At 58.3% G+C, this 22,980-nt stretch overlaps 1 protein-coding gene across 17 annotated transcripts; it reads left to right on the forward strand.

The window, feature by feature from the left end:
* The first annotated feature begins 13,438 nt into the window (after positions 1-13,438).
* On the forward strand, positions 13,439-21,289 carry MXRA8 (matrix remodeling associated 8). 17 transcript variants are annotated; one of them, XM_065535143.1, is made up of 11 exons: positions 13,439-13,636; positions 14,043-14,214; positions 17,380-17,403; positions 18,313-18,663; positions 18,791-18,892; positions 18,969-19,439; positions 19,610-19,765; positions 19,887-19,926; positions 20,013-20,089; positions 20,190-20,270; positions 20,483-21,289. In XM_065535143.1, the coding sequence occupies exons 1-11, from the start codon at positions 13,466-13,468 to the stop codon at positions 20,506-20,508; spliced, it is 1,671 nt and encodes a 556-aa protein (XP_065391215.1). In that variant the 5' UTR covers positions 13,439-13,465; the 3' UTR covers positions 20,509-21,289. The 17 variants fall into 17 exon arrangements, with proteins under 17 accessions (XP_065391215.1, XP_065391218.1, XP_073879800.1 ...); XM_065535146.1 differs by having other exon boundaries at positions 18,361-18,663; XM_074023699.1 differs by lacking the exon at positions 14,043-14,214 and having other exon boundaries at positions 20,172-20,270.
* The last annotated feature ends 1,691 nt before the right edge of the window (positions 21,290-22,980 follow it).

Below are 22,980 nucleotides of genomic sequence, written 5' to 3' on the forward strand. Positions count from 1 at the left end.
TGAGCCACTGCGCCTAACCAGACCTATTTTTATTTTTATTATTTTTGTTTTTTATTTTATTTTATTTTTTCGAGACGGAGTCTCGCTCTGTCACGCAGACTGGAGTGCAGTGGCACGATCTCGGCTCACTGCAAGCTCTGCCTCCTGGGTTCCCACCATTCTCCTGCCTCAGTCTCCCATGTAGCTGGGACTACAGGCACCCACCACTGCGCCTGGCTAATTTTTGTATTTTTTCTTTTAGTAGAGATGGGGTTTCACCGCGTTAGCCAGGATGGTCTCGATCTCCTGACCTCGTGATCCGCCTGCCTTGGCCTCCCAAAGTGCTGGGATTACAGGCATGAGCCACCGCGCCCGGCCAAAGAAAAATTTTTTTTTTAATTAGCCAGGTGTAGTTGTGCTTACTTGTGGTTCCAGATACTCAGAAGGCTGAGGTGGAAAGATCCGCTTGAGCCTGGGAGGTCGAACCTGCAGTGAGCCAATGTCACACCACTGCAGTCCAGCCTGGGCAACGGAGTGAGACTCTGTCTCAAAAATAAAAATGAAAAAAGCCGGGTGCCACGGCTCACGCCTGTAATCCCAGCACTTTGGGGCGCTGAGGTGGGCGGATCACATGGTCAGGAGATCGAGACCGTCCGGGCTAACCCAGTAGAAACCCCATCTCTACTAAAAATACAAAAAATTAGCCAAGCATGGTGGCGGGCACCAGTAGTCCCCGCTACTTGGGAGGCTGAGGCAGGAGAATGGCGTGAACCCCAGAGGTGGAGCTTGCAGTGAGCTGAGATCGTACCACTGTACTCCAGCCTGGGCGACAGAGCGAGACTCCATCTCAAAAAATAAATGTTGGCCGGGCGCGGTGGCTCAAGCCTGTAATCCCAGCACTTTGGGAGGCCGAGGCGGGTGGATCACGAGGTCAGGAGATCGAGACTATCCTGGCTAACATGGTGAAACCCCGTCTCTACTAAAAATACAAAAAACTAGCTGGGCGTGGTGGCGGGCGCCTGTAGTCTCAGCTACTTGGGAGGCTGAGGCGGGAGAATGGCGTGAACCCGGGAGGCGGAGCTTGCAGTGAGCCGAGATCACATGCCACTGCACTCCAGCCTGGGCGACAGAGCGAGACTCCGTCTCAAAAAAAAATAAATAAAATAAAAAATAAATGTTGCTCCTGTCCACTAAACTGAATTCACACTAATTCACACTCACCAGTTCATGTTCACCAATTCATACTTGCCAATCCACACCCATCCACACTCATTCACACCCACACTCTCACCAATTCACACCCATCCACATTCACTTGCCAGTTCACACCCATCTACACTCATCTAGACTCATTCACACTGCAAACCCCAATTCAATTCACTCGCCAATTCACACTCACCAGTTCACACTCATTCACTCTCACTCTCACCAATTCACACTCACCCACACTCATTCACACACTCATTCTCACCAATTCATACCCATCCACACTCAGCCACACTACTTCACATACACCAGTTCACTAATTGACACCCGTTTACATTCATCCACATGCTCATTCACAGTACACACACCAGTTCACACTCACCAATTCACCAATTCACACCCATCCACACATTCACACTCATCCACACTACTTCACACTCACCAATTCACTAATTTCCACTCACCCATTTACATTATCCTTTCACACTAGTTCTCACACTCATTCATACTCTTTCACACCACACTCACCCATCCACACCCATTCACATTCACACTCACCAATCCACACACTCATTCACCCTCGACAATCCTCACTAACCAATTCACTCACACTCACCATTTCACACCACTCTAATCCACACACTCATTCACAGTCACATTTATTCACATTCACACTCGCCAATCCATTCACCCATTCGCACCAATCCACTCATTCATACCTATTCACACATTCATATTCACCAGTTACACTCACCAATCCACATTCATTCACACTCATTCATGGACAGCAATTCACATTCATTCACATTCACATTACCCACCCACACCCACTCATTAACACATTCACACTTGCCCATTCACACTCACCATTTCACACTCATCCACACTCACTTAACACACCAATTCACAGCCATCCACACTCATCCACACTACTTCACACTAATTCAGTAATCACACCCATTTACACTCATCCTTTCACACTCATTCTCACGCTCATACTCCATGCTCACCCATTCACATCCATCCCCCCTGATCCATGCACTCATTCACACCCACACTCATTCACACTCACACTCATTCACACCCATTCACACACCAATCTACACTCATTCACACTTGCCCATTCACACTCATCCACATTCACACTAATTCACACCTATCCACACTCATCCACATTACTTCACACTCATGAATTCATTCACACACCCATTTACACTCATCCTTTCACACTCGTTCTTGCATTCATACTCTTTCACTCTCACCCATCCACACCCATTCACATGCACACTCATCAATCCACACATTCACACTCATTCATACTTGCCAATCCACACTAACCAGTTCATTCACACACTCATTCACACCCATCCACACTAATCCACACATTCACACTCACACTCATTCACACTCACACTCAACATTCCACACTCATTCACACTTATTCACATTCACCCATCCACACCCATTCAGTCATTCACACCCATTCACACATTCACACCCATTTACATTCACCAATCCACATTCATTCACACTCACCACTCATTCACATTCACATTCACACTCACCAATCCACACTAATTCACACTCACCAGTTCACACTTGTTCACACTCACCCACACTCATTCACACTCTCTAATGGGGCATCATTTAATGCAGTTTGAAAAACATTACACCTTAATTTAATACTCATATTGCTACATTTTGTTTCTTCCTGCTCTGCAGTCCCAAGCTGACACCTGCCTCCTTACTCCTTCAATCCTTGCACCACAGCCTTGCATGCTGGGATCCGTGAATTGTCTGTTCACATGACAGCCACGTGATGCTCTGAATAGGATGACTTTTCCTTCTTTATGCAGTTTCTGTTTTCCTGCAGTCAGTAACTGTCTTTTTCTTTCTTTTTTTGAGACAGAGTTTCGCTCTTTTTGCCCAGGCTGGAGTGCAATGGTGCAATCTCAGCTCACTGCAACCTCCGCCTCCCGGATTCAAGCGATTCTCCTGCCTCAGCCTCCCGAGTAGCTGGGATTACAGGCATGCACCACCACCCTGGCTAATTTTGTATTTTTAATAGAGACGGGTTTTCTCCATGTTGGCCAGGCTGGTCTTGAACTCCTAACCTCAGGTGATCCACCTGCCTCGGCCTCCCAAAGTGCTGGGATTACAGGCTTGAGCCACCGCGCCCAGCCTGCTTAGTTTTCTTTACCCTCCTCACAGTTCCAATACCAAGTTCCTGGGCCAATTCCGGGCGCATCTGAGGTTCTATGGTTTCATCTCATTGATGAAGTCCCCCCCCAGGACCTCTGACTTGCTCCGGCTGGGCTGGGTGCCCGCTGCATCTGGAGCCCAGATGTCTCCCTGGAATCCTGCTTTGTGCTTTCAGGGAATTCTCTCAGCCTCCCTCTTGCTTCCCACATCCTTTGTCTCCCATTTTTTTCCTTTGGAAGAGCACATATTCCATAGCCTCCTGAGGAAAGATGCACGAGGGGAAATTTTGGACCCTTAGTTACCTGGAAATGTCTTCACTGTATCCTGTTACTTCGTTGATAGTTTGGGTAGAGAATTCCAGAATAGGCCGGGCGCGGTGGCTCACGCCTGTAATCCCAGCACTTTGGGAGGCAGAGACGGGCAGATCACGAGGTCAGGAGATCGAGACCATCCTGGCTAACACGGTGAAACCGCATCTCTACTAAAAAATACAAAAAACTAGCCGGGCGCGGTGGCGGTGACTGTGGTCCCTGCTACTCGGGAGGCTGAGGCAGGAGAATGGCGTAAACCCAGGAGGCGGAGCTTGCAGTGAGCCGTCACAGACGGAATTCCAGGATGGGAACCGCCACTGATGGAATTCCAGGATGGGAACCGCCACCGACGGAATTTGGCAAGTCTGCTTCATTGTCTTTTAGTTCCCAGGGTTGCTGTTGAGATAAACTCATTTTGAGTTATTAGCCTTTGTCAATGACATTTTTTTTCTCCATTGAGGAATTTTTTTTTTGAGACGGAGTCTTGCCCTGTCGCCCAGGCTGGAGTGCAATGGTGCAATCTCAGCTTACTGCAGCCTTCACCTCCCGGGTTCACACGATTCTCCTGCCTCAGCCTCCTGAGTGACTGGGACTACAGGCGCTCGCCAGCACACCCGGCTAACTTCTGTGTTTTTAGTAGAGACGGGGTTTCATCAGGTTGGCCGGGCTGGTCTGAAACTCCTGACCTCAAATAGTCCACTCACCTCGGCCTCCCGAAGTGCTGGAATGACAGGCGTGAGCCCCCGCGTCTGGCCTAGAGGCTTCTTTTTCAGTGACTGTTTTGAAAGTTCATAGTGATGTACTTCAGGGTGGATCTGTTTTCGTCCCACAGCAGCCCTCCCCTATGTGGAGAATCATCACTTCACTTCAGGAACATTTTCTCTTGGGTTATTTTGTTGTGATTTCCTCTCCTCTATTTCTTCAGTTTTTCTGAAGCTTCTGTTCTATGAATTATTTTCTGTTTCCTATCAACATTTGACAGAAATGTTCATAGAAATGTTTAATAGAGGCTGGGCGTGGTGGCTCACGCCTGTGATCCCAGCACTTTGGGAGGCGGAGGTGGGCAGATCACATGAGGTGAGGAGTTTGAGACCGGCCTGGGCAACATGATGAAACCCCATCTCTACTAAACGTACAAAAATTAGGCCAGGTGCAATGATGGCTCACGCCTGAATCCCAGCACTTCGGGAGGCCGAGGTGGGTGGATCACCTCAGGTCAGGAGGTTGAGACCATCCTGGCTAACACGGTGAAACCCCGTCTCTACTAAAAATACAAAAATTAGCCGGGCGTGGTGACGGGCGCCTGTAGTCCCAGCTACTCGGGAGGCTGAGGCAGGAGAATTGCTTGAACCTGGGAGGCGGAGGTTCCAGTGAGCCGAGATCGCGCCACTGCACTCCAGCCTGGTTCCAGAGTGAGACTCTGTCTCAAAAAAAAAAAAAGGAAAATCTTAATATATATGTAAAGCCAGAGAATCTTCAGGGGAAGTGAGATTCTGCAGGAAGTAATGAGCGGTTTCCCTGGACTCATCCACAGAGCCGCTCAGGGCAGGGCATCAGAGGGGAGCTGCCATGTCATGCCCAGCTTTCCCACGAGTTTGGTCTGCAGCAGGCCGGGTCGGAAGACGGAAACCACAGGGGAGGTGTGGCCGTGCGGTTCAGGTCCATTCCCACCCCTGGGTAGCAGAGAAGTGCGTCGGTTTGCTCAGGGTGCAGCTGGTCTGCATTCTGGACAAGCAATGGGCCACCTCCTATCAGGCGTGGGGCACAGCGGCAACAGAGGTGGCCTGGGCATAGGCTGGGGCGGGCCCTCCAGGTTCCCTGCACAGGCATTCAGGGTGTGGGTCTCCGTGTTGAGGGAGCAGGGAAAGCTCACTGCAGGCCTCAGGGTGGCCCAGGGACCGGGAGCTGTGGGCACGTGGCTGGGGCCAAGCTCACACCCGCTGACCCAAGGGCACTGCCAGAAACAGCAGAACCCCTCCTCCTGCAGTGCCCCCAGCGCCCACTGCTGGCAGAACTCAGCCTCGCTGGGTTACAAAGGAGCCCTTCCGAGCCCCTCCAGGACCTGCTGAGCACAGAGTGCTGGAGGCTCTGGAGCCGCGAGTGGCAATAACTAGACAAATGAGGCTCAGATCCACGCAGACGGGGATCAGTACACACCGGATCGTTTTTCTTTTTTTTTTTTTTTTTTTTTTTTTTTTTTTGAGACGGAGTCTCACACTGTTGCCCAGGCTGGAGTGCAGTGGCGCGATCTCGGCTCACTGCAAGCTCCGCCTCCCGGGTTCCCGCCATTCTCCTGCCTCAGCCTCCTGAGTAGCTGGGACTACAGGCGCCCGCCACCGCGCCCGGCTAATTTTTTGTATTTTTAGTAGAGACGGGGTTTCACTGTGGTCTTGATCTCCTGACCTTGTGATCCGCCCGCCTCGGCCTCCCAAAGTGCTGGGATTACAGGCTTGAGCCACCGCGCCCGGCCCGGATCGTTTTTCTTTTTTCTTTTTTTTTTTTTTTTTTTTTTTTTTTTGAGACGGAGTCTCGCTCTGTCGCCCAGGCTGGAGTGCAGTGGCCGGATCTCAGCTCACTGCAAGCTCCGCCTCCCGGGTTCCCGCCATTCTCCTGCCTCAGCCTCCCGAGTAGCTGGGACTACAGGCGCCCACAACCGCGCCCGGCTAGTTTTTTGTATTTTTTAGTAGAGACGGGGTTTCACCGTGTTAGCCAGGATGGTCTCGATCTCCTGACCTCGTGATCCGCCCATCTCGGCCTCCCAAAGTGCTGGGATTACAGGCTTGAGCCACCGCGGCCGGCCCGTTTTTCTTTTCTTTTCTGAGACGGTCTGGCTCTGTCACCCAGGCTGGAGTAAAGCGATGCCATCACGACTCGTCCTCCCTTCCCAGGCTCAGGCCATCCTCTCACCTCAGCCTTTCTTAGCTGGGATCACAGGTGTGCGCCACTACAGCTGGCCTCATTTTTTTTCTTTTCTTTTTTTTTTTGAGACGGAGTCTCGCTCTGTCGCCCAGGCTGGAGTGCAGTGGCCGGATCTCAGCTCACTGCAAGCTCCGCCTCCCGGGTTCACGCCATTCTCCTGCCTCAGCCTCCCGAGTCGCTGGGACTACAGGCGCCGCCACCTCGCCCGGCTAGTTTTTTGTATTTTTAGTAGAGACGGGGTTTCACCGTGTTAGCCAGGAAGGTCTCAACCTCCTGACCTGGGATTACAGGCATGAGCCACCATGCCTGGCCACCTGGCCTAATTTTTATGTTTATTTTTTATTTTTTTATTCTTTTATTTTTTATTTTTTTTGAGACGGAGTCTCGCTCTGTCGCCCAGGCTGGAGTGCAGTGGCCGGATCTCAGCTCACTGCAAGCTCCGCCCCCCGGGTTTACGCCATTCTCCTGCCTCAGCCTCCCGAGTAGATGGGACTACAGGCACCGCCACCTCGCCTGGCTAGTTTTTTGTATTTTTTTAGTAGAGTCGGGGTTTCACCGTGTTAGCCAGGATGCTCTAGATCTCCTGACATCGTGATCCGCCCATCTCAGCCTCCCAAAGTGCTGGGATTATAGGCTTGAGCCACCGCGCCCGGCCCTTTATTTTTTATTTTTTTTAGACGAAGTCTTGCTCTGTCGCCCAGACTGGAGTGCGGTGGTGCATTCTCAGCTCACTGCAAGCTCCGCCTCCTGGGTTCAGCCAATTCTCCTGCCTCAGCCTCGAGAGTAGCTGGGACTACAGGCGTGCGCCGCCATGCCCAGCTAATTTTTTATTTTTATTTATTTTTTTTTTTTTTGAGACGGAGTTTCGCTCTTGTTACCCAGGCTGTAGTGCAATGGCACAATGTCGGCTCACTGCAACCTCCGCCTCCCGTGTTCGAGCGATTCTCCTGCCTCAGCCTTCCTGAGTAGCTGGGATTACAGGCACACACCATCATGCTCAGCTAATTTTGTATTTTTAGTAGAGACGGGGTTTCTCCATGTTGGTCAGGCTGGTCTCGAACTCCCGACCTCAGGTGATCTGCCCACCTCAGCCTCCCAAAGTGGTGGGATTACAGGCGTGAGCCACCGGGCCCAGCCTTATTTTTATTTTTTATTTTGTTTTTGAGATGGAGTTTCACTCTTGTTGCCCAGGCTGGAGTGCAATGCCACAATCTTGGCTCACCTCAACCTCCACCTCCCAGGTTCAAGTGATTCTCCTGCCTCAGCCTCCCAAGTAGCTGGGATTACAGACGTGCACCACCATGCCTGGCTAATTTTTGTACTTTTAGTAGAGACGGGATTTCTCCATGTTGGTCAGGCTGGTCTCGAACTCTTGACCTCAGGTGATCCACCCCCACTCAGCCTCCCAAAGTGCTGGGATTACAGGTGTGAGCCACCGCGCCTGGTCTTTTTTTTTTTTTTTTTTGACATGGAGTCTCGCTCTGTCACTAGGCTGGAGTGCAGTGGTGTGATCTCGGCTCACTGCAACCTCCACCTCCCAGGTTCAAGCGATTATCCTGCCTCAGTCTTCTGAGTAGCTGGGATTACAGCCGTGTGCCACCATCCCCGGCTAATTTTTGTATTTTTAGTCGAGATGGGGTTTCACCATGTTGGCCAGACTGGTCTCGAACTCCCCACCTCAGGTGATCCCCCCCACCTCGGCCTCCCAAAATGCTGGGATTACAGGGGTGAACCTGGCCCTATTTTTTTATTTTTGACTGGGTCTTGCTATATTGTCCTGGCTGACCTCCAAATCCTGGGCTTAAGCGAGCCTCGTGCCTCCACCTCCCAAAGTGCTGGGATTATAGGAGGGAGCCACCGTGCCCGGCCATTTTTTCTATCGTAATTCGTACATCAAATCTGTAATTATAACCATGCTGGAAATGTCACACGTGACAGCCGACCTCCCTTGGTGAGGAGGGAGAAGTCAGGATGTGCGTCCCATGTGGAAGCCGTGGCTTGGCCCTCGCCTGAGGCTGGTGTGACAGCTGCCCGACGATACGCCCAGCCGAGAACGGAGCTGGATGCAGAATCCCGTAGGTGGAGTTTGGCCTTGCAGGTGGAGGCACCAGTTACCTGCCAGGTAACTCTGGCAGCAAACTCAGGGTTCTTTGTTCCTGATTTTAAAATTGATGAGGCCGGGCGCGGTGGCTCACACCTCTAATCCCAGAACTTTGGGAGGCCGAGGTGGGTGGATCACAAGGTCAGCAGTTCGAGACCAGCCTGGCCAACACGGTGAAACCCCGTCTGTACTAAAAATACAAAAATTCGATGGGCAGGCCGGGCGCGGTGGCTCAAGCCTGTAATCCCAGCACTTTGGGAGGCCGAGACGGGCGGATCACAAGGTCAGGAGATCGAGACCAGCCTGGCTAAATACGGTGAAACCCCGTCTCTACTAAAAAATACAAAAAACTAGCCGGGTGAGGTGGCGGGCGCCTGTAGTCCCAGCTACTCGGGAGGCTGAGGCAGGAGAATGGCATAGACCCGGGAGGCGGAGCTTGCAGTGAGCTGAGATGCGGCCACTGCACTCCAGCCTGGGCGACAGAACGAGACTCCGTCTCAAAAAAAAAAAAAAAAAAAAATTCGATGGGCGCAGTGGCTCACTCCTGTAATCCCAGCACTTTGGGAGGCTGAGGCGGGTGGATCGCAAGGTCAGGAGTTCGAGATCAGCCTGACCAACGTGATGAAACTCTGTCTCTACCAAAAATACAAAAATTAGCCAGGTGTGGTGGTGCATGCCTGTAATCCCAGCTACTCTGGAGGCTGAGGCAGGAGAATTGCTTGAACCCGGGACGTGGCGATTGCAGTGAGTCAAGATCGCGCCACTGCACTCCAGCCTGGGTGACAGAGCGAGACTTCATCTCAAAAAAAAAAAAAAAAAAAGGCGGGGCGCGGTGGCTCACGCCTGTAATCCCAGCACTTTGGGAGGCCGAGGCAGGCGGATCACAAGGTCAGGAGATCGAGACCACAGTGAAACCCCGTCTCTACTTAAAATACAAAAAAATTAGCTGGGCACGGTGGTGGGCGCCTGTAGTCCCAGCTACTCAGGAGGCTGAGGCAGGAGAATGGCGTGAACCCGGGAGGCAGAGCTTGCAGTGAGCCGAGATCACGCCACTGCACTCCAGCCTGGGCGACAGAGCGAGACTCCGTCTCAAAAAAAAAAAAAAGCCAGGCACGGTGGCTCACGCCTGTAATCCCAGCACTTTGGGATGCCAAGGCGGGTGGATCACGAGGTCAGGAGATTGAGACCATCCTGGCTAACATGGTGAAACCCCGTCTCTATTTAAAAAAATACAAAAAATTAGCCAGATATAGTGGTGGGCGCCTGTAGTCCCAGCTACTCAGGAGCTGAGGCAGGAGAATGGTATGAACTCGGGAGGCAGAGCTTGCAGTGAACTGAGATTGCGCCACTGCACTCCAGCCTGGGTGACAGAGCGAGACTCCGTCTCAAAAAAAAAAAAAAAAAATAGCTAGGCCTGGTGGCAGGCACCTGTAATCCCAGCTACTCGGGAGACTGGCACCTGTAATCCCAGCTACTCGGGAGGCTGAAGCAGGAGAATCGCTTGAAACTGGAAGGCAGAGGTTGCAGTGAGCTGAGATCATGCCACTGTACTCCATCCAGCCAGAGCAAAAGAACAAAACTCTGTCTCCAAAAAAAAAAAAAAAAAATTGATGAATCTCTCCTGTAATCCCATTGCTTTGAGAGGCCGAGGATCGCTTGTGGCCAGGGATTGGAGTCTGCAGTGAGCCAAGATGTTTGCATTGCACCACTGCCCCTCAGCCTGGGCGACACAGCGAGACCCTGTCCTTTTGTTTTGTTTAGTGTTTTTGAGATGGAGTCTCGCTCTGTGGCCCAGGCTGGAGTGCAATGGCGCAATCTCAGCTCACTGCAACCTCCGCCTCCCAGGTTCAAGCAGTTCTTCTGCCTCATCTTCCGGAGTAGCTGGGACTACAGGTGCCCGTCACCACGCCCAGCTAATTTTTGTATTTTTAGTAGAGATGGGGTTTCACTCCTTTTTATTTTTTATTTTTTTGAGATGGAGTCTCACTCTGTTTCCCAGGCTGGAGTGCAATGGCATGATCTCGACTCGCTGCAACCTCCACCTCCCGGGTTCAAGTAATTCTCTTGCCTCAGCCTCCCAAGTAGCTGGGATTACAGGCGCCCACCACCACGCCTGGCTAATTTTTTGTATTTTTAGTAGAGACAGGGTTTCACTATGTTGACCAGGACCGTCTTGAACTCCTGACCTCAGGTGATCCGCCCACCTCAGCCTCCCAAAGTGCTGGGATTACAGGCATGAACCACCTTTCCTGGCTTAGATTCTGTGGCTTTAAAAAAAAAAAAATTACAGAAGGTGGCCCTGGGGCCTAAGGTTGTGATTCTGGGGTGATGTGTGTGTACCAGGCAGCCGGTCCCACTGCATTTGCATGTTTAGAACAAGCCAGATACTACTCGAGAGGAGGCAGATGGTTTGTGAAATGTTTCTGTAATAGGCCGGGCGCGGTGGCTCAAGCCTGTAATCCCAGCACTTTGGGAGGCCGAGACGGGTGGATCACGAGGTCAGGAGATCGAGACTATCCTGGCTAACACGGTGAAACCCCGTCTCTACTAAAAAACACAAAAAAACTAGCTGGGCGAGGTGGCGGCGCCTGTAGTCCCAGCTACTCGGGAGGCTGAGGCAGGAGAATGGCGTGAACCCGGGAGGCGGAGCTTGCAGTGAGCTGAGATCCTGCCACTGCACTCCAGCCTGGGCGACAGAGCGAGATTCCGTCTCAAAAAAAAAAAAAAAAAAAAAAAAAAAGAAATGTTTCTGTATTTTCAAATCTTCTTGTCTGTAGTTTTGAATCACAATGCCTCAGTGCAACAATTATCCTTCAGTCCAGTCCGTCTCAGTAGTGGTCTGTCTCTGTTGTCCAGCAGGAGGAGACGGTGGTGGTGGAGGGCGGCTCTCCTCTTCCGGGCCTTCCCACAAGGGATCTGGGATCCACAGACAGCCGTGCCTCCCGGGGCCGCAGGAGGAGGGACCAACACACATGCCGGTGATGGCTGCCCAGGATACTGGTCAGGATCAGCAGGAAAACAGTCAGCCAGGGACGTGGCCGGGAACAGTCGCCACAAGTGGCTATAAGGGATTAACACATTTTCTTTTGTTTTTGATAAACAAGTTTATTTGTAAATTTAGTCATCATACATAACTAACCAAACCTTCAATATATTTTGAGACCCCCTTGGCAGGCTGTCTCCATAAAAGTGACTTTCCCAGGAGAGTGACCAGATGTGATTGGCCAACACCGTCTTAGCCCGCAGGGGTTCCTGGCGAAGGAGCCTCACGTCCCTCCCCAGAGTTTTCAGAATCCAAAGGCCGTAGGAGAAAGAACGCTGGTGGTGCTTCCTCTTAGAGGGGAGAATCTCGGCCTGGGTAGGAGACCCAGCCCCACGCCGGGAAGTCGCGCCAATGCTTCCAGTGTGCGTGGCCGGTGTGGCGGCGGAGAATATGGTTTGTCCTGGAGCCTGACCCTGTCTGTGTTGGTGTCAGCAGTGGCCCCCCCCAACGTACACACACAGGGTCCCTGGCATCCCAAGACCGCTCCCGGCAGCCCCGCCGCTGGCTGCGCCTGGAAGCCGCATCCTCAGGCCTCGCCCGGCATTTGCTGACACAGAGGTTGCGTCCTTGGGTCCGTCCGTCCTTACCCCTCCAGCCTCGGTGCACCCCACCCTGTCTCATTCCCTCCACCACACTCAGCATAGTCCAGGAGGCTGGGGTCCAAGAGGGCCACGGCCGGCGCCCGGCTTTGTGCTGAGTCCCCAGTGCCCAGCAAGCCTGGCGCCCAGGAGGTGCTCAGCAAACGCTTCGGAACGACGGGAAGTGCGACTCTTCACCCATCAGTGATCCACTGCACAGCCACAGGTCCATGTCTGTGTCTTTCCGTGTGTGTCTGTGTGTCTGTTTCTGTGTGTGGACCCGTGTGTGTGTCTCCGTGCATCTCTGTGTCTCCGTGTGTCTCCATGTGTGTCTCCGTGTATCTCCATGTGTGTCTCTGTGTGTGTCTCCATGTGTCTCCGTGTGTCTCCATGTGTGTCTCCGTGTGTCTCCGTGTATCTCTGTGTGTCTCCGTGTGTCTCCATGTGTCTCCATGTGTGTCTCCGTGTATCTCTGTGTGTCTCCGTGTGTCTCCATGTGTCTCCATGTGTATCTCCGTGTGTCTCCGTGTGTCTCCGTGTGTCTCCGTGTGTATTCATGTGTGTCTCTATGTATCTCCGTGTATCTCCGTGTCTCCATGTGTCTCCATGTGTGTCTCATGTGTGTCTCTGTGTATCTGTCTCCGTGTGTCTCCACGTGTGTCTCCGTGTGTCTCCACGTGTCTCCCTGTGTGTCTCCGTGTGTCTCCGTGTATCTGTGTCTCCGTGTGTCTCCGTGTGTCTCTGTGTGTGTCTCCCTGTGTGTGTCTCCGTGTGTGTGTGTGTGTCTGTGTGTGTCTCCCTGTGTGTGTGTCTGTGTGTGTCTGTGTGTGTGTGTGTGTGTCTGTGTGTGTGTGTGTGTGTGTGTGTGTGTGTGTGTGCGCGCATGCTCATGGGAGTGAACACGGGCTTGGCTGTGCTGCTTGTGGCTCTGAGCGCCGGTGGTTTTTCTTCCCGATGAGCCGGGCTGCCTGGAATGTCCGAGTCACCGGGAATGGAGCCAAGATCAGGTCCTCAGTGCGGGCAGCAGGGCCAGCTGACCCCTCTCGCTCCACCCCAGCCCCGGAGGGGGGGCCCGGAGGAGGGTCCATGGCGCTGGTTTGACTGGGGACTTAGCCAGAGCACGGTGATGCCAGTGGCTTTGTTTTGTCCTGGTTTGTCCTCTTCCCTGGAGGGAGAAAAACGCCAGGCCAGGCTGGGAATTAAGTCACACACCCACGGCGCTGCAGAACCCCCACCCCGCCCCCCAGCGAGCAGAGGCTCCGCAGTCCCGGCCCAGGAAGGGGCAGGAGGGGCACAGGTCAGTGGCCCTGGGAGGAGCAGGTGACCTGGTCACTGCCGGGCCTGCTCTCCTCCGTGGCTATTTCCTGCTGAGGGCCGGACAGGGAGGGGCAGGGAAGGGGCCTGGTGGCCTCTTCGGCCTTTTGCTCCTTGCCCAGGGTCCCGGGGGGGGGTCAGCTGCCCCCAGGTGGTCCTGTCAGAGGTCAGGGCCCTCTCAGACGACAGCCTCTGGCCTGCATCTCAGCTGGCTGGGCTCCCGAAAGTGTGGCTGGAGACCACTGCCCGGAGAGGGACGGCCCCGCAGACTGTGGCGAACCCTGGCCTGAGGCCGCAGTGTGGACCAGGCGCCCCTCTCAGTCCTCCCAGACCAAAGGGCCAACCCTGCCCCCCATCAAACTGCTGTCCTCCTCCCTCCACGGGGACAGAGGGACGGGGAGAGCGACGGAAGAAGCCAGAGAAGGAGACAGAGACGGCAGAGGCCAAGGCCCCAGGGTGTGCGATGGAGACAGACATGGGCGGGCGGGCAGCTGCCAGCACTAATGCAAACCAGTTGGAAAAACAGGAGGAGAGGCCAGCAGAGGCCTCGGGGCCAGCCAGGTGGGGCTTGTTTTTCCAGAATGAAAGGCCCAGGGAGCGAGTGGGGGTGGTGGGATGTGTTCAGCCCTGAAGCCGGTTTGGAAGGGCGCCTCCCGGGCCAGGACCCTGCTGAGGAAACGGTCGGACCTCGCCGGGCTGGGGTGCGGGTCTTGCATCCTTATGTTGGTCCGAGTCCTGCCCGTTGCCCCTCATACCCTCTCACTGCAGCAGCAGAGCCCCTCCCCTTGCCCTGAGACCACGACTCTGATTGGGACTGGGCTTCCCACTGTCTGAGGACTTGGGGACCAGAGCAGGGTTCAGGGTTAAGCCCCCCCAACCCGGGGCCTCCGAGGCCTGTAAGGAGAGCTCACTCCAAGTGGGCGTGCTGAACTATGCTCTGAGGGTTTCTTGTGGTTGTGGTGGTTCAGATTTTTTTTTTCTTGAGGTTTGCTTAATTAGAAGGAGTTGGGTTTGGTACACAGTGCAGGCTCTGTTATTTCGCATTTGTTTATGTGACTTTTTAAGTTTTCCCAGAGTTTCAAATTTGTGCCTTCCGTGGTGGGGATCCCACTCTCCCCTTCCTCCAGGAGCCCTGTAACCCGGCACCTAGTTTCAGGGACACCAGGCTGCGCCCTTAAAGGTGGGCAGCCTCAGAGGATGGGGCCAGCAGGGGAGAGGTCTGCTCACCCCCAGGCCTCCCAGTGCTCAGGGCCCCCCCTCCCTGGCTGACTGTCCAGGTTATAAAGGGGACTACTGACCCGCAGCATCCATCATCCTGTCTTGAGAGAGCCCACCGTGCCCCCCAGAGGAGACGGGAACCAAGGTCACGCACGGCCAAGGGTTGGAGCTGGAAGGGCCATCTGGTCTGAAGCAGGGTACCAGGGTGCACAGTGGGTGGGGGCAGTCTCAGCGCTGGGAGGCCTTTCTGGGGCCTGGAACAGGCTGAGGGGAAGACCCTGCTCCGAGGTGTCTCACGTGGGGGGAGGCCAGAGGTGGGGCCAAGGGGCCACTCACCCAACAGTCCCAACCCCGCACCACAGGCCTGGAAGGCTCCCAGCTGTGAGACACGCTCATGTGGTCTCAGGCGCCCACGCCCTCGGACCCTCTTGTCCCTCCAAGGGTGGGGTCACTACCCCCTCCCCAGGCCTGACCGTGAGGGGCTGGGCCTCTGCTCCCACACTGCCCCTCCCCAGCGGGCCAGCGAGGATGGGGGAGGCCAAGGGGCCCGGGAGGAGCCAGAGGGGGCGGTCCCCAGACTGTAGTCAGGCCCAGGGCTCCGTGATGTCACTGCGGGTGCTAAGGAGGGGGAAGGGGGTAGGGCTGTTTTTCTGGAGAGAGACTTAGAGCCGAGTGGGACAAAGCCTGGGCTGGGCGGGGGCCATGGCGCTGCCATCCCGAATCCTGCTGTGGAAACTCGCGCTTCTGCAGAGTGAGCGTGGGGCCCCGGGAGGCGAGGAGGGGGCAGCACGTGGGGCTACGCGAGTCCGTTTCGGACAAAACCGGCCGTCTGCGCTTGGGCCAGGAGGGGTGGGAAGGCCCCACCAGGGAAGAGGATGGGTCTGGGGGATCTCGGGACAGCTGCTTGCTGGAGGGTGCGATGTCTTCAGTGAGACCTTGGCCAGCCTCCCCTCGCTGGGGAGCTGGAGGCCAGGGGGCCGAGAGGGCTGGGGGCCCAGGCAGGGTGGCGTCTCCATCAGGGCCCTTCCTGCACCCCCTCTTGCTGGGGCTCCGTTTAGGGAGTGGGTCAGTGATGGGGGGGGACCTGAGAACTGTGGGATCTGTTCCAGCCCCCGCTCCCAGGCCTGGGCTGGCCTGCTGACCAGGCACATTCCTCTGGGAAGCTCCCAGGCTCTCAGCCACATCTCTAGGGCAGTTTTCATGTAGGATCCACGGGAGCGAGAGCAGCCCCCAGTGATCAAGAGACACAGGATGGAAACACAGTTTTGATCACCCACAGGCCCTGGGGTGCACAGAGTGCCGTGAGGCCAGGGAAAGTGGAGAGAGACGGGGACCCCCAGGCCAACCCTTTACTGGGACCAGGGCGTTCTACATACAGGTTTCCCTCAGGAATTTTTTTTTGGACGGAGTTTCTCTCTCGCCAAGGAGGCTGGAGTGCAGTGGCGTGATCTTGTCTCACTGCAACCTCCACGTCCCAGGTTCAAGTGATTTTCTTGCCTCAGCCTCCCAAGTAGCTGTGACTATAGGTGCCCACCACCACCACGCCTGGCCAGTTTTTGTATTTTTAGTAGAGACAGGGTTTCATCATGTTGGCCAGGCTGGTGGTGAACTCCTGACCTCAGGTGATCCAGCTGCCTCCGCCTCCCAAAGTGCTGGGATTACAGGCGTGAGCCACTGTGCCTGGCGAGGGAGTTTTAACTGGTAGGTTTAAGGCAAGCGGCGCGAGCCCCGTAGGGCCATGCTAACTGTACGTGGTCTCTGCGGTGTGGCTGCACATTCCATGTGGGGCGTGGAGTCCGTGGGGACATGGGGGGTCACCAGGGGACACCGTGTAGGGGGGGCGTCTGGGTGGATCAGCTCGAGGAAAGGGGATGTGAACTGGAAACTGTCCCAGGTGACAGCCCGGCTTCCAATCAGAGGAAGTCCAGCCTAGACTCAGTGGATGCTGAGGCAGCTTAAAATGCTGGAGTTCCCTGCAAGCAGGAACGCCGGCCTGCGGGGTGACGGCCGGGGTCACGGCCCACGTTCAGCCTTCAGGCCTCTGCCCTGTGGAAGCACCGCAGGGGCTGCACTGAGCCTTAGGTGTGGTGTGGGGTCCCCAGAGTCTGAGGCTCCAAGGACCCCTGGGGGCTGGGGCACAGCCCTGGAGGGAGTGTGGGGGATCCCACAGACCCAGCCTCGTTGGTGCTCTGGGTGACGTGGCTGCAGCCAGGTGGAGTGGCCCCGGTGACAAGCACACACCCCAGAACCGGCTGGCTTGGGGCCTGGCCCTGGCCTACAGCCATGCCCTGGCTTCCCCACTCCCCAAGGGCAGGTGCCGTTCACAGCCCAGCAGGGTGGCAGGGAGGGCTATGCGGGACTGTGTAGAGAGGCACCCTCCCGGCACCGAAATTGGTCTCACAGCACCCACTTTGTCTGGGACTACAGGAGGGACTATGGGGGCCAAGTGGGGGTCCCGGGGCCAGGTGGGGCTGTGGGTGGCCTCACAGCTCACTCCTCTCATTCCAGGCTCTGCCGTCCTTCTGCACTCAGGTAAGTGACCCTGGCCCCAGCTGTCCATTCCCCCTCCCCCTCAGCCCCTCCTGTCTTGCCAGGCCTGCCCTGAGGGGTCCTCAGCCCTTCCCTCCCTCACTAACCCCCCTCCCCCACAGGGCCCTGGGGCCGACCCCTGCCCCACAGATGCCCCCTTCACCACCAGGGACCTCCAGGGCCCTCCCCCTCCCCCACTGACTGTCCTTCCCCAACAAGGGCCCTCAGGGACCTGCCCCACTCCCACTGAGTTCCCTATCCTACCATGGCCCTCAGGACCCACCACTCCCCCATGAACTCCCCCTCCCCAACCAGGGCCCTCAAGGGGCCGCCCCTCCCCCAATGATTCCCCTTTTGCCACATGGGTTCTTGGGGGTATACCCCTCCCCCATGACGGGGCTCCGGGGCCCACACACCCCACAGATGCCCCCTCCCCCACCAGGGTCCCAGGGACCCTCCACTCCCCCACTCACTCCCCCACCCCCACCAGGGCCCTCGGGGGGCCGCCCCTCCCCCCTGCCCCACTCCCACTGAGTCCCCTATCCTACCATGGCCCTCGGGACCCACCACTCCCCCATGAACTCCCCCTCCCCAGCCAGGGCCCTCAGGGGGCCGCCCCTCCCCCAATGATTCCCCTTCCCCCACATGGGCCCTTGGGGGCATGCACCCTCCCAGGGACTCGCCCTCCACCACGAGGGGCCTCGGGGCCTAGGGACCCTCCCCTCCCCCACTGACTCCCTCTCCCCCGTCAGGGCCCTCAGGGTCCGCCCCTCCCCCACCGACACCCCTCCCCCACTGACTCCTCCTCCCCCATCAGGACTCCCAGAGTCCGCCCCTCACCCAGATTCCCCCTCCCCCATCGGAACCCTCGGGTGCCCTCCCCTCCCCCAATGACTCACCTTCCCCCACCAGGGCCCTCGGGGGCCTGCCCCTCCCCCACGGACTCCCCTCCCCCACCAGGGTCCTCAGTGCCCGCCGCCGATGGCAGCTCCGTGGTGTCCGAGTCCGCGGTGAGCTGGGCGGCGGGCGCCCGGGCGGTGCTGCGCTGCCAGAGCCCGCGCATGGTGTGGACCCAGGACCGGCTGCACGACCGCCAGCGCGTGCTCCACTGGGACCTGCGCGGCCCCGGGGGCGGCCCTGCGCGGCGCCTGCTGGACTTGTACTCGGCGGGCGAGCAGCGCGTGTACGAGGCGCGGGACCGAGGTCGCCTGGAGCTCTCGGCGTCAGCCTTCGACGACGGCAACTTCTCGCTGCTCATCCGCGGTGCGGGGGCCGGGGCCGCGGGGTCGGGGCAGGGGGGCCGGGGCCGCGGGGTCGAGGGCAGGGGGGCCGGGGCCGCGGGGTCGAGGGCACCGCGAGGCTCACGCGCGGCTTCCTCCTGGGTGTGCAGCGGTGGAGGAGACGGACGCGGGGCTGTACACCTGCAATCTGCACCACCACTACTGCCACCTCTACGAGAGCCTGGCCGTCCGCCTGGAGGTCACCGACGGCCGTGAGTGCGCCCCCCCACCCCCCGTCCCCCGCCCCCCGCCTGGGCCCGCGCGCCGCTGACCGCGCCCCCTCCGCAGCCCCGGCCACCCCCGCCTACTGGGACGGCGAGAAGGAGGTGTTGGCGGTGGCGCGCGGCGCGCCCGCGCTCCTGACTTGCGTGAACCGCGGGCACATGTGGACCGACCGGCACGTGGAGGAGGCGCAGCAGGTGGTGCACTGGGATCGGCAGCCGCCCGGGGTCCCGCACGACCGCGCGGACCGCCTGCTGGACCTGTACGCGTCGGGCGAGCGCCGCGCCTACGGGCCCCTTTTCCTGCGCGACCGCGTGGCCGTGGGCGCAGACGCCTTTGAGCGCGGTGACTTCTCGCTGCGCATCGAGCCGCTGGAGGCCGCCGACGAGGGCACCTACTCCTGCCACCTGCACCACCACTACTGCGGCCTGCACGAACGCCGCGTCTTCCACCTGACGGTCGCCGAACCCCACGCGGAGCCGCCCCCCCGGGGCTCTCCGGGCAACGGCTCCAGCCACAGCGGCGCCCCAGGTCCAGGTGACGGGCCGCCCCGGGACCCGGGAAGGCGGGAGCCCACCCCACTTGGGGTTGCCCTGCGCCCGCTGTCCCTTGCCGGAGGCCCGCGGAGCCCAGCAGGGGCCGTGGCCCGGGTCGGGGCACAGGCCTTGCTGGTGCCTGACGCCGCTTCCACCCTGCGCCCCCCGCAGACCCCACACTGGCTCGCGGCCACAACGTCATAAACGTCATCGTCCCCGAGAGCCGAGCCCACTTCTTCCAGCAGCTGGGCTACGTGCTGGCCACGCTGCTGCTCTTCATCCTGCTGCTGGTCACCGTCCTCCTGGCCGCCCGCAGGCGCCGCGGAGGTGAGGCTGCCGCGGCAGAGCCAGCGGCCCCAGGAGACTGAGGTGGGCGGGAGGGCGGTCCTCTGGGCTGGGGGACCTGCGGAGGGGGCGGCACTGCCCCCAATGTGAGTCTCCTTCCCAGGCTACGAATACTCGGACCAGAAGTCGGGAAAGTCAAAGGGGTGAGTACCCCCCTCCCAGCCCTCCTGGGGACCAGGACCCCCTCCACCCCGCCCAGCTGTAACCTCCTCCCACTCTCGCCCTCCAGGAAGGATGTGAATTTGGCGGAGTTCGCTGTGGCTGCAGGGGACCAGACACTTTACAGGAGTGAGGACATTCAGCTAGGTGAGGCGGTGCTGGGACACCAAGGCCCTGGGCGGCTCCCAGGCCTGGGCTGGGAAGTGCATCCGGGGAGAGGGTACCTCAGCCTGCTCTCCTCCCACAGATTACAAAAACAACATCTTGAAGGAGAGGGCGGAGCTGGCCCACAGCCCCCTCCCTGCCAAGTACATCGACCTAGACAAAGGTGAGTGGGCTACCTCAGCCCATCTCAGAGCCCTGCCCATCCCCATTCCACCTCATCCGGGACCCCCAAGGGCAGACACCAGCCAGGCCCAGGGCCCCTGCCACCTCAGGCTCCGAAGTCCCTGGGGAGTCCTGCTGGGGGTCTGCCCTGCGTCTCCCACTGTGATGAGGGTGGAGAACAGACGCCGACCCGTTGGCGCCCTTGGCTTCCAGGGTTCCGGAAGGAGTACTGCAAATAGGGGGACCCTGGGCTCCTGGCTGGGCCAGCAGCTGCATCTTTCCTGTCTGTGCCCCTCGGGGCATCTCCTGGTGCTCCCGGGCTCACCCCCTTCCAGCGGCTGGTCCCGCTTTCCTGGAATTTGGTCTGGGCATATGCAGAAGTGGCAGCACAGCCCCCACCCCTTCGGCCTTTGCTCACGGGTGGCCCTGCTCAGCCCAGACACAACCAAAATCCCACTGATGCCCAGCATGCCCTCAGACCCTCCTGGGCTCTGCCCACTGGGGGCTGGAAGACATTCCTGGAAGACACTCCCATCAGAACCTGGCAGCCCCAAAACTGGGGTCAGCCTCAGGGCAGGAGTCCCACTCCTCCTGGGGTGCTGCCCACCGTCGAGAGCTCCCCAGGGCTCCTCCGCGTACCATGCAGGACTCCAGGCACCATCTGTTCTCCCCAGGGACCTGGTGACTTGGTGAATGCCAGCCCTTGCCCCTCTCTGCTGCTTTGGGCCACCTGGGGCTGCACCCCCCGCCGTTCTCTGCTTCCACCCCTACCCTAGCCTTGCTCTCAGCCACCTTGACAGTCACTGGGCTCCCTGTGACTTCTGACCCTGACACCCCTCCCTTGGACTCTGCCTAGGCTAGAGTCTACGGCTGGGGCCACATTTGGCTTCTGTACTGGCTGAGAACAGGGGAGGGGGTGAAGGTGGCTTGGGGTGGCCTATGTTGCCACTCTCAGCACCCCACATTTGCACCTGCTGGTGGACCTGCCACCATCACAATAAAAGCCCCATCTGATTTTTAGACTTGGCCCAGGTATGCTTCTGAAACTCCATCTCCTAGGGGTGGGCAAGGCACGAGTCTGGGCCTGGGAATCCCCACGTCGTCTTCATCTCCACCTGAAGCCCCTGACATCATCCCATTCCTTGGGCTGAAAGGTCTGGGTCTGGGTCCTCTGGGAGTTGGTGTCCTGGGAAGGGGTCATTTGAGTTAGTTCTGTGTGGCATGCTTCTGGTCGTGGAGGAGTTCATATTCCCTTGATGGCTGACCTGGATGTGGGGAAGGGGGACGTGGCGGTGGCTGAGGACAGAGAGGAGACCGTGGAGCTCCGGGAGAGGCAGACGGATGGCGAGCGGAAGTAGTGGGATACGGGTCAGACACTTGCAAAGGGGGCAGGAGCAAGGAGGCTCCGGCAGAGACAGCCCGGGGCAGCAGGGTGGCTCCAAGAGAGTCCTCGCCAGGCCAGCACGGATCTGGCCCTAGAATCTTTTCCCACTCAGGCATCAGTGCCGGGCACAGGATCTCAGCACAAGTTTGGGTGGTGAGACGAGTGGCGGGATCAGGAAGGCCAGTGGCCTGGGCTCCTGGCAGCACAGACCAGCGACTAAGTGCTGCTTCTTGAAGCCGGCATCACCACCCAACCCCATCCTCCTGTCCTCCCAGGAGTGGGGGTGGGAAAGGGTGATGGTTGCCCACAAGGATCCCACAGCAGCACAGGTTGGGAGGAAGGGAGGCTGGTCTGGGGAGGTGTGGCTTGAAAATGCACCCCCTTCTGGCCTCCGGCCTCACCATCACTGGACAAGGCTGCTCCTGGCAGGGCCCCAACCAGACCACATAGGCATCAGCACCTGGACTGGCCTCAGGCCTCTGGCTTCCAGCCTCTCTTGAGACGGGCTGGGGTCAGGCCCCTGCACCTGTGTGGTTCCTCCCCTGCTCTGGGGCCACCTGTGTCTAGCCTGGGGAACATGGGTCTGGCCCTCAGGGCAGGTACGGGCTTCCTCCCTCCCTGGGGCCTCAACAGATAGCCCCTCGGGGGTCTTCCTGCCTGGCTTCCGACCTCTGGGGAAAACAAGGGCTGGTGGGAAGGTGGCCCAGGCTCCAGGCAGAGGCTGGCGGCTGAGCTGGCCGGGCTTGGCTGAGCGGACGCCACAGCTCTCCCACTCAGAGCCGGGGTGCAGGTTCAGGACCCCAGGCCCAAGCCGACCGTCAACCACCGGCACCTACACTGATGGGTTTCTCTCTGAGCCGGCGCGGGCATCGTCAGGGCCGGATAGATGCGAAAGTCCCAGACTCCTGCCGGCTTCCTGGGGACGGGGCCCAAGGGGCCCCACCGCGCCAGCCCCGTCCAGGCCCCCGCCTCACTCTCCCCATCCTGGGCCGCCCTCTAGTGGCCTCCGCGCTTCCTGCTGGGGTCAGGCTGGGAAGGCCTCCAGCCCCGCGGGCCCCGGAGGAGCGAGCGCGGACGCCCCGCGGCCTCAGGGGAAGGCTCGGAAGTCTCCCCTGCCCTGCGGAGGACCCCAGGACGAAATCCCCCCCGCCGCCGCGCGCTCCGACGCCTCCGTGCACGCCCGCGCCCACGCGCGCCCCGCATCCCCTCGGCCTGCGTCGGACCCCGTGGGACCCGGCAGAGGGCATGCGAGTCGGGCGCCTTCGCGGGGGCGCAGAGGGACCGGCCGCCACCTCAGCGCCGCGCACCCGGCGTCCCCGAGGTCCCT

This window comes from Macaca fascicularis, chromosome 1, assembly GCF_037993035.2.
Source record: "Macaca fascicularis isolate 582-1 chromosome 1, T2T-MFA8v1.1".
In the NCBI taxonomy this organism is placed as follows: Eukaryota; Metazoa; Chordata; class Mammalia; order Primates; family Cercopithecidae; genus Macaca; species Macaca fascicularis.